This window comes from Panthera leo, chromosome B2 (genome assembly GCF_018350215.1).
Source record: "Panthera leo isolate Ple1 chromosome B2, P.leo_Ple1_pat1.1, whole genome shotgun sequence".
NCBI classification, from domain to species: domain Eukaryota; kingdom Metazoa; phylum Chordata; class Mammalia; order Carnivora; family Felidae; genus Panthera; species Panthera leo.
In genome coordinates, this window is record NC_056683.1 from 117,644,152 (window position 1) to 117,658,263 (window position 14,112).

Below are 14,112 nucleotides of genomic sequence, written 5' to 3' on the forward strand. Positions count from 1 at the left end.
CAGAGATGGACATATGGAGATCTTTCTATCTATTTTAAGGAAGTAATCTGAGGAACAGTTCATGTTAGGACACCAAACAAACAATATCTCCAAGAATTATCTTTAAGAAAAATTATTCGGGTAATACAGTAACATTTGTATGAAATGGCTTAAAAGGGGTGCTTTTTTTGACTAAAGGTACCGACAGGCACAAATGGGAAACCTTTCCCAGTGCTCTAATCACACTGATGAAATCATTTCTATAAAAACCACTGATGTGCCTCTTTAAAACTGTAGTGAATAAAAAGTTCCCCCTAAACTATTGCAGCCACACAGCTACCTACTATGTTCTGAAATCTAAATAGCATTCTTGCTAGGTCCTATATCCCAATGACTTTACAACCTCTGCCAGCTCATTTTGCTCTACAGATCAGTTTTAATCTTCTCATCCTGGCATGTGAACGCCTTCTAGAACATCATCTTACCCTGTAAGGTCTCTATAAGCTAGGTCATTCCAACTTCTCCAGAGCCCTGAAAAGGTCATGCTTCCTTCTACTGTTGCTGGTGCCCTAAAGCGAAGACATTCAGGCTCTCTTCAGTGGGAATGCTATCATCTAAAGTTCAAGTTGAAAATTAGACACATGGACATACAAAACAAAAACAAGGGGCATCTAAAAAGTCATGACAGACATCATCTTTAATGACAGTCAACAGATGGAAACAAATCTAATCTCCCAAACTAAATAAAGTGAAAGTATTTATTTCCCACATTGTATTTATCTTCCTTGAGTGCTTGCAAGTACGTGAATAGCTATGGTTTCCCACAACACACTTCCCCAAGTAGTCCTTAGACACCAATTTCCGGTACAAAGCTACACAACTCCAGATAAGCAGCATCAGCACATCACCCAATCTGTCTAAGGTCAATGCTGGAACGGGAAACATGAGAGCACTCAAATCATGTGACGGCTGTCCTCTGGGCTCTGCTCCCAAAGAGGAAATAACAGCAGGTCTGATGAGTATCAGACCCATACTAATGACACTAGGCAAGCAACCAGAGAACCGAAATGGGAAGAACAACTGAATAAAAGAGAGTTAGCCAAGATAGGCAATACAACCTATAACATTTACGTGGTTATAAGAGCTATTACGAAAATGGTGAATTACGGCCTGTGGTCAAATAGAAGTCACTGCCTAGACAGAATTCTAGTGATCTGCTGGTACATTAAAACCTGCTATGGGATCATATCACAATAGCCTCCTCTGATGGCATTCTGCTTTGTACTTGAAAGGAGAAAACAGTTTGTTCAACACATATATGCTACACATTTCAAATTTATCTATTGTCCTCAAAAGTTCATTTTTAATGATATATGAAGTAATCATTTATTAACCGAAAAGCCAATCTATCTGTACATTAATATAGTCATAAAAATAAAAGACTCCTATGCTTTTGCAACCAATTGAAGTCAAAGTGAATTAAACTTTGGTAATCGCAAACTTTGCTGCATTTAACTTTGCATTCTTTCTCAACTCTGCTTCAAGCAACAGGACTTCATTCCCCATGAGTAGCAAAGTCCCAGAAGAGGGAATAGCCATACAGATAAGAATGTTATTTTGTACCATTCCAAAATGAGATCTGACAACAAATAGTGCTAAACAGATGGGAATAAAGGGGGCAGGCACAGTGATTAATACTAGACTTCATTACATGTGTCTATAAAACACTTAAATATCATTCCTAAAAGAGCATCAAGAAACAAAGAAAAATACCAGACAACCCAAAATTAGATGACAGGATATGACCACACAGATCATACAAAACAGCTAGCATAAATTCACCAGTTAAAAGACAGAATTCGCAAATGGGATTAAAAAACGTCTCCTCAAAAAAAAACAAAACAAAAAAACAAAACACAATGTCTAAAAACAAAGAAATGAGAAAAGATAGTCCAGGCAAATCCTAACCAAAATAAAGCCAGTACAGTAATATTAATGTCAAAATAAATTTTAAGGTACTGTATGATGGTAAAAAGGGGGACAAAATTCCAAGAATATATAATTTTGCACATGCTGCCATATAATAATCTAGCCTCAAATTTTATAAAGCATAAACTTACAGAAATATGAAGAGAAATTATCAAATCAACAATTACAGGGAGAGATCTCAACACACCCCTCATATTAGTTGATAAACGAAGCAGTTAAACAATTAACAGAGACATAAACAATATGAGCCACATAACTAATAAAACTGATCCAAAGGACAGATCTGAACACCTGTGCCAACAAGGAGACAATATACTTTTCCAGACTCAAAAAGAACTATTACGAAAACTGACTATAGATTAGCTTGCAAAATAAGTCTTAACAAATGTAACAGATCCCACAAGACATGCACACGTATATTCACAACACACACATGCTCTGGAAATTCAAAAACACACTTAAAAAAGTTTCAGTGGTCAAAAATGACCCATTTAAAAGGACACCAAAATATTAAGAACTGAACAGCAATGAAAAGCCCTATACTCAAAACTTGTGGACTCAACAAGAAATACTTGAAGGGAAATCTAGAGCCACGAAAGCATATATTTATTTGATACTCAAGAAATCAGAAGAAAAACAGGGTAATCACAAAAGAAAAACTAAAGAGCAAAAGGGAAAAAATGTTACAAAAAAAGTAACATAGAAACAACAAAACCAAGTTGTTTCTTTGAAAAAAAATTAAAATGGTTAGCTCTATAGGAAGAATGAGGTGGGGAGAAAAGGCAAGTAACTGTAGAAACGAAAACGGAATGAAAATCAAGTGCACACGACGAGAATACTATGACAAACGTCATGCCAATAGATTTGTCAAATTAGATGACATGGAGAGTTGCCTCCGAAAGTATGAATTACTACAACTAACTCAAGAAAAAACAGAAACAAGCTGTTAGTATAAGGAAACTGAATCAGTGATTCAAAAAACAAAACAAAAGAACAAAAAAACAAACCCATTCTCCAACCCTACTCTTTTCACCAGGCCAAGACAGTTTTAAAGGCAAGTTTTACCAGATCTCCCAAGAACAGATAACGCCTAATTTATCTAAACTTTTCCAGAGAATATTAAAAGGGAAGCAACTTTATGAGGCTGGTATGTAACCTGGTTAATAAAATTTCACAAAGCTGATAAAAGGAAATAAAATATATTATATGCAAAAACCCTAGATTAAAAAATATGAAATGAATGTCAAATCATCACGAACAAGTAGAGACAATGTGGAAAAATTCAATTCAGGGCTTACTAGCTGGAATTTATTTTTAATTCTTTTTAACATTTATTTATTTTTGAGACAGAGAGAGACAGGGCATGAACGGGGGAGGGTCAGAGAAGAGAGGGAGACACAGAATCCGAAACAGGCTCCAGGCTCTGAGCTGTCAGCACAGAGCCCGACGCAGGGCTCAAACTCACAGACCGCAAGATCATGATCTGAGCCGAAGTTGGACACTTAACCAACTGAGCCACCCAGGCACCCCCTGGCTAGAATTTAAATTGGCACAACTGCTTTGGAGATCACTTTGGCAGGATCTGGGAAAACAGAGGAAGCAAACTGCAATCAACCAACAGAGCAATTCCACTATGGTCTACCCTGAAGAAACTCTCACACAAGGAAACAAGGCAAGGTGTAGGATTGTGATCACTGAAGCAAAGGCTGTTATACTATGTAAAGAAATTGAGCCTCAGCACAGGAATGGATAGACTGGTTTAGTCATCCAAAGAAAACTACACAGCAGCTGAAAGTGAACAAAGTACATTTACACGTGGTAAAATGAGATGTACTGAGCAAGAGAGATGTGAACGAGACTTCAGCAAGGTTTTGGTTCTTAAAAAAAATCTGAAACGCATGGCATAATAGGAACATCTGAGTAAAATTTTTATGGGGAATATACAGCTGTCAATTCTTTTCTAGATTTTGGTAGATTTTTTACATACATGGTGACTTTAAAAGATAGAGAACAGAAATAGATTTAAACCATAGAGCACATTGGTTAACCCTGACGTTTGGTCATATAAAGAGCTTCAGAGATAGCAAGGACCTTCTGAATTACCTAAGCAATCTTATATTCCATAGATGAAGCCAGCTTCCAGACCTCAGTCTGGCCCAGAGAGCTTCAATAAATGGTTCAAAGTCACATAACAAGTTATCAAGTTGGTTCTCAAATTTTAGACTCCCTAAATTCTAGCACACATGGGAGAAACAAGGAGCATGGGGTCAAACGTAACTGAGTCAAGTTCACAGCATCATTGTATTATCTTTTTTACTGTACCCACCCTACCTGAGACACACAGTTTGTCTCCCTCTAACCCTCCCAGCTCTCTCTCAAAGCTGTAAGGATTTTTAATTCTCTTTTGCCACTCCTGTTCTTGAAATAAATGAAATATCTAAACAATTATAACTAAAATGAGTAAAACAGATGAAGTAAAATAAAGGACCATGAATCATTCATCTTTGTACCCCCCGTACCTCGTATTCTAATACAGGTTTAAATATATAATAAAATACTGTTCAACTAGATAGGTCTATTTCACCAAGCTGAATCCTTCCATTATAGTTAAAGTGTAACTTCTATTTTTAGTAAGAATGTGAAGAATTAGGAAAAATTTTAATTTTAATAAGCGAGAAGACCAAAGCAAAGACTATTCTATAGAGACCATATTTTAAATGAACAAAATGGGTCCCACTTACTGCTTTGTCCACGTGTAACAAATCAAACAGGGTAGTTTGGTGGTCAGGTTCACAATGTCCAGAGTCAAAGTGCCAGGTCTGGAATTCTGGCTCACCCACTAATTAGCATGAAACTTTGAGCAAGTTACTTAAACTCTCCAAGCCTTCCATTCCCCACTGTAACAATGGGAACACCCATAATAATACCTACCTCATATAGATTCTTACAAGTGTTATGTGAAATAGTCCACTCGAAGCTTTTGACACAGTTGTTCAGTACATATCAGCTATTCGCACATGTTCTTGTAAATAAAGTAACTTAGCTATGAAAAGTAACAAGCTCTAACGGAATTATAAGGTACTAGATGCTTTAAAAAAATTATATTGGTGGAGCACCTGGGTGGATCAGTAGGTTAAGCATCCTACTTCGGCTCAGGTCATGATCTCACAGTTTGTGAGTTCGAGGCCCTTGTCAGGCTCTGTGCTGACAGCTCTGAGCCTGGAGCCTGCTTCGAATTCTGTTTCCCTCTCTCTGCCTCTGCCCCATTCATACTCTGTCTCTATCTCTCTCTCTAAAATAAACATGAAAAAAATTTTTTTGTTTTAATTATATTGGTTTTGGTCACATCCATGCTAATAAATTATATGCTTTACAAATCATGAGTGTTTTTTAATTAAATGAAACTGAATAAATGAGCTCAATCTTAAGTCGTTAGACTCAGGCTAAAAAAAACTTAGGGGCAAAGTTCTGAAATTGACAGGACTCTGAAATACCAACCTAGCTGGTTTCTCAAGTGAAACTCTTACAGAAAAAGGGAATATTCAAACTATTTAATACCCATCCTAAACAAACACCAGCCAATGCATACGACTAGTACAAACTAGCAGAACATTGGCCCTGATTCCGCACCCTCCCCACCCCACCCCACCCCACCCCGCCACTTAGGGTCAGGAAATATTGTTTGTCATGGAAATGACCCTCTCCTGTTCTTGTTTTTTAAAGCACAACTGACAAACTAGCTTATAGGGACACAAAAATATATACACTGTGCCAGCCCACAAGTGAGGGCAACCTGTGCCTTCTGTGTTCACCCTACACACCAAGACAGCTATCCAACCAGCACCCCATCTCACCTCCAGGTCACAGCTGTACTCGGTGCCATCTAGGAGGGTCACTTTACACTGGACGGTTTTGGCCTTCTTGGTGGCTTTCTGAGAAGCCTTCTCTGACTTTAGCTCATTGGTCTGCACTTCCTTGGTCTCCCTTTTTGCTTCTTCTGATTTGTCTTCCTGTATTTCCTTAGCCTTCTCTTCTCTCTCCTTACTTACTTCATCAGCAGGCTGTTGACAAAAAAATTTAAGTTCATACTAAAGTTAACCAATCTGCAGAAGACAAAGTATTAGAAGGAAAATCTTCAGTAGGAATTGTGATTGTTATAAACACTGTCAACCTGCAATGTTAAAAGACTTCAAAATTTTGCTAGAAAAGATATTCCCCATATCTCCCTCCCCCTTCCTCCATTTTCTCATTTTGCCAGTTTGGTAACTTCAGCATTAAATGAGTAGAAGAAACTACATCCTGGCAACTAAAACTTAAAATACCATCTCAAATAATAAAATTATAATAGCGTAGTATGGCAAAGCCTAGGTTCATCAGGCAACCAAAATGTTCACACATACAAATCTATTTCTTCCTACTTACTGAACACTCCCACACATCAAATCAAAGAGGTAAAAAATCCACACTATTTAAAAAGGACAGGTGGAGGCGCCCGGGTGGCTCAGTCGGTTAAGCGTCCTACTTCAGCTCAGGTCATGATCTCGCAGCTCGTGAGTTCGAGCCCCATGTCGGGCTCTGTGCTGACAGCTCAGGGCCTGGAGCCTGCTTCGGATTCTATGTCTCCCTCTCTCTCTGTTCCTCCCCTGCTCACACTCTGTCTCTCAAAAATAAAGATCAAAAAAAAAAATTTTTTTTTTAAAGGAGAGGTCGTTGGATTCTAACTATCTGTTTAACCTAAACAGTAAGAGACATGGATTTTTTTTTTTTTTATAGTTTGCATAAAGAGTCAACTTTTTTGCCTTATTATTTGGGCAAGTTTTAAAAAAGAAGTAACAAGAAGGCTGTAGCAGACCACTCCAAGACCCATATTCCAGATACAATAAGCCCAAGTAGTATCTGCATAGAAAAAAATCTCGAAATGACTCAAAAGAAATCCTTTTTGTCATGTGGCTAGAACATCAAGCTTTAGGCACGCCTGGGTGGCTCAGTCAGTTAAATGTCCAACTTTAGCTCGGGTCATGATCTCCCAGTTTGTGAGTTTGCCCCACATTGGGCTCTGCACTGACAGTGTGGAGCCTGCTTGGGATTCTCTCCTCCCACCCGCCTCGAAAATAAACGTATTTGGGGAAAAAAAAAAAAAAAAAAAAGAACATGAACCTTTAATTCCCAAACACTTCTCAAACATACCTGTGCCGCAGGACCGCTCACTGGTTTCTCTTCCTTGACATCAACTTTAATCTCCTGTTGTTTCCTCTGAGCGGTTTCTTCGGCATCACCCTTGGCCTGCCTCTCTCCTTCAGGAAGAGATTCTTTATCTAAAATCTCCTCGGCAACAGCTTGGGTAGGCTCTTTTTTATCTCCTCCATCTTTGGCCACTACTAAGGTATAGGACTTTTGTTTCTTAAGCCATGGGGGTATGAATCGAGAAATTCCCCTGCTCTCCGATGGATCCTTCTCTCTCTTCTGGCGGTGTGGACTACTTTGGCTTTCAGCTGTAGGAGATGACTGGGAACCTTTTTCCTCCTCTGGATCGGAGGACTGATTCTGCTGATTTTCTGCTACTTCTTTCGTTTTCTCCTTGGTTGTATCTGTGTCTGCTCCTAATTGTTCAGGTTCTTTCTTCACTTCAGAAGTGGAGCCTACTTCAGTGGTCATGGTTACAGCTTATGCTGTAAACAAAACAAAATCACAAAATGTTATTTTACAAACTCTCTCAGTTTTAGTTTGGAGGGAAGGAACACGGTACAGAAGAGTGGGAAGGGAAATGGCAAAGAGATGATAGAGAGAAAATGTGTAGGGAAAGACAGTTCATAAGCACAAGAGAAAAATGGAGATTGCTACTCTTAGAATTCTCTATCAGAATCAAAGAACCAAAGGTAGCATCACAATGGAATTAACTGATTCTGTACTGATAGAACTTAAAATCATGAAGAGCTTAGGTGATTACTTTTATTAAGTTTCATCTAGCCATAAAAAACTTACCCCAAAAAACCCCACCATTTTTTAAGGAAAATTTCTTTCTCTATACTTTGTATGCCTTATTCTATCACACAATAATGTTACTGATACTGTTAGTAAGTATGGAGACAAATTTCACTGCAATTTCACACAGTGAAACCAAAATGATGGGTATTTTAAAGATGAATTTTAAATGTGGAGTGCTTAATAGTGAGAAAATTAGATCTGGGGAAAAAAAAAAAAAAAAAAAAAAAAAACCTGTATCTTTTTTGTCCCAAAATTAAACCCCATAATTCACCAGCATTATTTCAGTGCAGAAGTTAGTTTTCTGAGAAAAGTACTCAAACTATGATCAAAAAGTCTAACCCTCTGTCCCACCCAAACGCAAACATAGTCTTCCTTATAGATGCAATTACAAGTATCTAGGGGCCCTTAATCTGAACCAAATGAAGACATTATAGAGGTGGGGAGGGGAAATGCATCTAACAATTGACCCTATCACAACTAATGAAAACAAAATTGAAATGAAGTGTGAAAGTAACTACTTGTCTCAATTTCACATGAGCAAAGAGGGATTTTTTAAAATAAAGCTCCCCCACTGACATATTAAAAACAAACAAACAAACAAAAACAGGCAGAGAGCAGAGATAGCACACTCTCTCCTTTGTTGCCAATGTTCAAAGGCCTGGGAACCCCTCCCCACCTCTATAAGGCCAGTAGGAAATTTTCCAGCTATCTTCAAAAGTAGTACAAACCTTGACTAGTTCAAAAAAATAAAACACACCTTGCTCTTTTTTAAGCTTTAGTGAGATATAATTCACATACCACAAAATTTACCCATTTAAATTGCTTAGTTAATGGTTTTGAATACATTCACAAGATTGTGCAACCATCACCACTATCTAATTCTAGAATATTTTCATCATCCTGAAAAGGAACTTTCTACCCATTAACATTTTGTCTCCGTTGTCCCCTCCCCCCGCCCCCAGCCCCTGGCAATTACTTTCAATCCATTTGGATTTGCCTATTCTAGACATTTCAAATAGACGGAATTACACAGTGTGGCATTTTCACTGGACATAATGCTTTCAAGGTTCACCCATACTGTAGCATGTATCAGTATTACACTTGTTTATTAAACTATTCTTCACCCTCTTTTGCCAATCATATATCTGATAAGAGTCTAGTATCCAAAATATATCAAGAACCCTTACAATTCAACAGAATGAATAAAAGAATGAATGAATGAATGAATGAATGAAAAGAATTTTAAGTAGACATTTCTCCAAAGAAAACATACAAATGGCCAGTAAGCACTTGAAATGCTGCTCAACATCATCAGTCATTAGGGAAATGAAACCCAAACCACCATCAGATACCACTTCATATGCACTAAAAGATGGCTCTTATCAAAAAGACAGAGAGTAACAAGTACTAGTGAGAATGTGGAAAATTTTAAATTCTCAACCCTGGTGGCAAAGAAAGTAAAATGGTGCATTCACTTTGGAAAACCATTTGTCAGTTTCTCAAAAGTTAAAGTTACCACAGGACCTAGCGATTCCATTCCTACGTGTATATATATACCCAAGAGAAATGAAAACAGATGTCCACAGGAAAACTTGTAAACGAATCTTCAGAACAGCCTTATCCGTAATAGTCAGAAAACAGAAACTCAAATTTGTACCAACTGATGAATGGATAAACAAGATGGGTGTGTCTGTACAATATTAACTCCTAAAAAGGAATGAAGTGCTAATGTATCCTGCCACACACAAACCTTGAAAACATTATTCTAAGTGAAAAAAATACAAAAGGCTACATGGTATATGATCTGCTTCTACGAAATTTCCAGAATATGCAAACCCACAAAGAAGAAATAGATTAGTGGTTGTAAAGGGCTGGAAGATAGAATAGAGAGCAACTGCTAATGAGCACAGGGTTTCCTTTGGGGGTAATGAAAATGTTCTGGAATTAGACAGTGGTGATGGTTGTACAGCCTTGTGAATACACACAAAACCATTGCATTGTAAGCTTTAAAAGGGTGATATCTCAGGGCGCCAAGGTAGCTCAGTTGGTTGAGCATCTGGCTCTTGATTTTGGTTCAGGTCATGATCCCAGGGTTGTGGGATCCAGCCCCACGTCGGGCTCCATGCTGTATGTGAAGCCTGCTTAAGATATTCATTCATTCTCTCTCTCTCTCTCTCTCTCTGCCCCTCTCCAACTCGTGTGTGCCCTAAAATAAATAAAATGAAAAAATAATATAGTTTTTGAAAGGGTGATATCTCAATAAAAAATAAAAAAGTTTTTAAAAATGGTATTCCCTTCTAATATCCAAGCATGAAAGCATTCAGTCAGCCTGACTATATTTAATGGGCCCCTACAATGTGCCAAGTACTGGGCACATGAATAAAGACTGCCTTCAAGAAGCTGAAGGAGGGGAGAAGGTGGTGTACAGATGAAGTGAAAAGCACACTGCTTAAAAAGCACAAGACAGATACTTAACCCAGATTAGGAGAAGAGGGTCACTAGGTAAGCCCTTCTACCAAAGTTGACATTTGAGTTTCTTTAAAATGATGAGCCCTCATTCAGGCAAGGGAGTCAGGATAGGCAGCATGTGCCAGGAACACGGAAGTGTGGAACCAGGAGAATATTCCTCCTACAGGAAACCACAAGTACTGAACGGTAATACACTGTACAAGTTAAGTGGAAGCTTGTTATAGAGATAGGAGATGAGGAGGAAGGCGAATTAGCAGGGACAAAGTAGGAGCAGTAAGCAGGAGCCAGGACATAAAAGGTTTTGTGTATCCTGGTAAGAAAGATCTTGAGGTTAATTTAAAGGCAGTCAGAAGTCATATAAGCGCTTTCCACAGAGGAGTAATGTAATCATACCCACATTTCAAATAGCCCAACCTGGCTTGTAAAGTACAGGATGAAAGATTGAAATAGACATCCAGAAGGCTGTTCAATAACCCACACACAAGACGATGATGGTCTGCACTAAGGTAGGAGCAGTGAGGCAAAGGACAAGAAATGAATCTAATGGTAAAGAGAGATAGACGACATGATGTGTCCACAATGAATAGAACAAGTCAAAGAGAGGAAAGGGTTGAGGAAAAGTCTCAGGTCATGGAAACTGGGGTGATGGTAGAACCACCCACTGAAACAGGGAGCACAAAGGAAAAGAGGGTCTGACGGAGACAAACTCTGTTTTGAATGCATCACAACTGACAAGTTTGTCTAGCTGAACACCTGCCATACAGGTCTTGAACGGAGACTGGATATGCACAAGAGATATGGATTTGGGAGTTGTCATCGTATGGGTGATAGTTAAAAGCACAAATGATACATACAGCCATCACCTAGAGAAAAAGTGTAGTTTTGCATTTAGACGGTCCTGAAAAGAACTTTATCACTGCTCAACATTGCAGAGTCAGGCAGAAGGCAGGAGGTGAGAGAACTATATAATAAGACTAGGAGATGAGTGGAAATAAATGGAGGGCAATGCTACAAAGGAAGAATAGTTAAGTAACCATAACATTTTAATTTATAATTCTATCCATGTTTGAAAATTTGCACATACTAGTTCACTACCTCTATGCTGTATAAAAGCATAAAGTGTAGGTGTGTTAGTAAAATGTTTAACTACTATCTGCATTGGTCTCAGATCACCAAACTTAAACATCGTATTCTGTCAAACTGAAGTAAACATCACAGATAAGACAGGCTGTAGCCAACATGGATGTACTGTAGAAAAATTATACCAATATTCCTGAAAATCAAAAACTGGTGATATTGAGCAAAACTAAACTATATGTTTTATGGAATTTTTGTACAGAAATCTTAGCTCAACGTAAACAAAAAGGTACAAAATATTAAGGCATTGCCTTTATTTAGGAAGACATGAGCCAAGATCTGTTAAGTCATTCTAAAGCTAATATGATTACTGAACTTTCTCCTCCAAAGATCTGAATTGAACGTTCAGGTAAATAGAATGCAGTTACTATTCATAAACCTAAGTGGGCTTCCCACCCCCCTCAATTTATTTAAACTAAACAAACAAATTTCACCCATTTCTCTCATTCCCGCATCTGGCAACCACTGGTTGTTCTCTTTATCTATGAGCTTGGTTTCGTTGTTGTTGTTATTTAAATTGCACATACAAGAGAGATCTTAAGGTGTCTTTCTTTCTGTAACATTTAATTTAGCATAATCCATCCATGCTATTGCAAACAGCAAGATTCCATTCTTATTTACTGATGAATAATACGTGTGTGTGTGTGTGTGTGTGTGTGTGTGTGTGAGAGAGAGAGAGAGAGAGAGAGAGAGAGAGAGAGAGAGAGAGAGAGAATTCTTTATCCATTCATCCATAAATGGAAATTTAGGCTGTTGTTTCTATATGCTGACTACAATAAATAATACTACAGTGAACATGGTGTGTATACATCTTTTTGAGTTAGTTTTCATTTCCTTTGATAAATACCAAGAAACTGCTGGATCATATGGTAGTTAATTTTTTAATTTTCTGAGGAAACTCGATACAGTTTTTCTCTAGTGGCTGTACCACTATTAGGTATTTAAAATTCAGAATCATGTCTCCCAGTAAGACTCTTACATAGCACAGAAAGTCTTTTTTCCTTCTTTAAACTACCATTTTCCATGTACCACTTAAATGGAGAATATTATTTATATTAATCATGCAATGACCCAAGTTGATTTTTAGTATATACTCTCTAATTACGTTTTGAGAGTTGAACCAATGCCCTGGTAAAAATTAAAATAAAAACGTCCCACCCTTGTCCAAGCTAATCAAGATAATTGGTAGCTCTCTAATTACTTTTGCTATGACAAATAACCTGGAGACCAATTAAGTAAAGTTGATTTTTGGTCAAAATATTTTAGAAGCAATGAGATATAAAACTCAAGTTTCCACTATTATGTTGGAAACATTAATATTTTTATTTTAATCATAAGACCTGTCACTTACTGTGTCAGACATCATGCACACAAATTTCTGCTCTTTAAAACATCCTACAGGGAAGGTATTATCCCTGTAGGATAAAGTAATAAAGAGTAAAAGTTATGTGACTTATCCAAGGCCACTGAATGGAGGACCACACAGCTGTGCATAGCTGTTTTCACCTGCATTTCATAATGTAATCACAACTCCACCTTTGAATTCTTTGAATGATTGGATCAACCAGGGTCTTTGGTGCAGTCCTCAAAGGAAATTCATACCAGTTTGTGGAAATGACTACAGAATATGAATCTATTCTGCGATTTACTATAATTCGCTCTGGCCCTCCCCCAGTAAAAAGTTTACAGATGAGTTCCCATCACATAGAAGATCATACTTGAAGGTTATTTTTGGCCATGTAATCATAATTGAGCTGATGAATGGAAATTAAAGACAAGGTGCTAACACAGAGACAGAGCACAGATAAACCATATCATTAAGCCTTATACAGTGGTCTTCCTCAACCACTACTGGATTCACGCTTTTAAGTTTTAAGAATCTCAGAGCTGTTCAGTGTTGCCCCTCCAAATGCAAGTTACAAGATCTTAAAACACAAACAAACAAAAAAACAGAGAACTGGCTAATTCTATAAAATCGTATTTTGTAAATACTCAAAAATAAGGGTGGATATAATTATGTGTAAATAAGTACCTTCTTAAAATAGTTTCAGAGATAAACAAAAGCTCAAACCTAAACACTACCTTCTTTGTTGATAAAATGGCTTCTTGAACAAATTACCACCATCAAGAAAACATGATTATAGCACATCCATTCACCATAATTATCATGCCTGTGACTCTCAAGAGTTTCAAATGTGGATAAGCCTTTAAACTCCATCACCCACTAAAATGTAAACTTCTGCAGTAGAATGCAAGCCTTCGCACTAAAATGAAAGCCCCATAAGGGCTAGGCTCTTTCTACGTTACCCACATCTAGACTGGCACAGAGAGGCACCTGATACATATTTACCGAATGAGTGCTGTGAAATCATCCAGTCTAATATCCTCATTCCCTCTTATCAACAAGGAAACTGAGGCTCAGAAAGACCAGAGATTTGCCTGAGATCACAAAGCTAGACGGGAGAAGCCAAACCCAGAACTACGGTTTCCCAAACTCTAGCAATGCTCATTCCACTACCTTTCATAAATATAATTACAAATACCGAAAATCCA

The 14,112-nt window shown here is 37.7% G+C and overlaps 1 protein-coding gene across 24 annotated transcripts in view; it reads right to left on the bottom strand.

Annotated features, from left to right (window-relative positions):
- Nucleotides 1-14,112, bottom strand: part of EPB41L2 (erythrocyte membrane protein band 4.1 like 2) — a 219,757-nt gene that overhangs the window by 112,150 nt on the left and 93,495 nt on the right. For all 24 annotated transcript variants that reach the window (XR_006202828.1, XM_042939824.1, XM_042939821.1 and 21 more), the window contains 2 exons: nt 7,156-7,637; nt 5,823-6,029 (listed from right to left, as the gene is read on the bottom strand). Coding sequence is in view for 23 of the 24 variants with exons in the window: in XM_042939824.1 (XP_042795758.1) it covers nt 5,823-6,029; nt 7,156-7,623 (675 nt within the window). In the remaining variant the exon portion in view is untranslated. The remainder of the gene's footprint in view (nt 1-5,822; nt 6,030-7,155; nt 7,638-14,112) is intronic.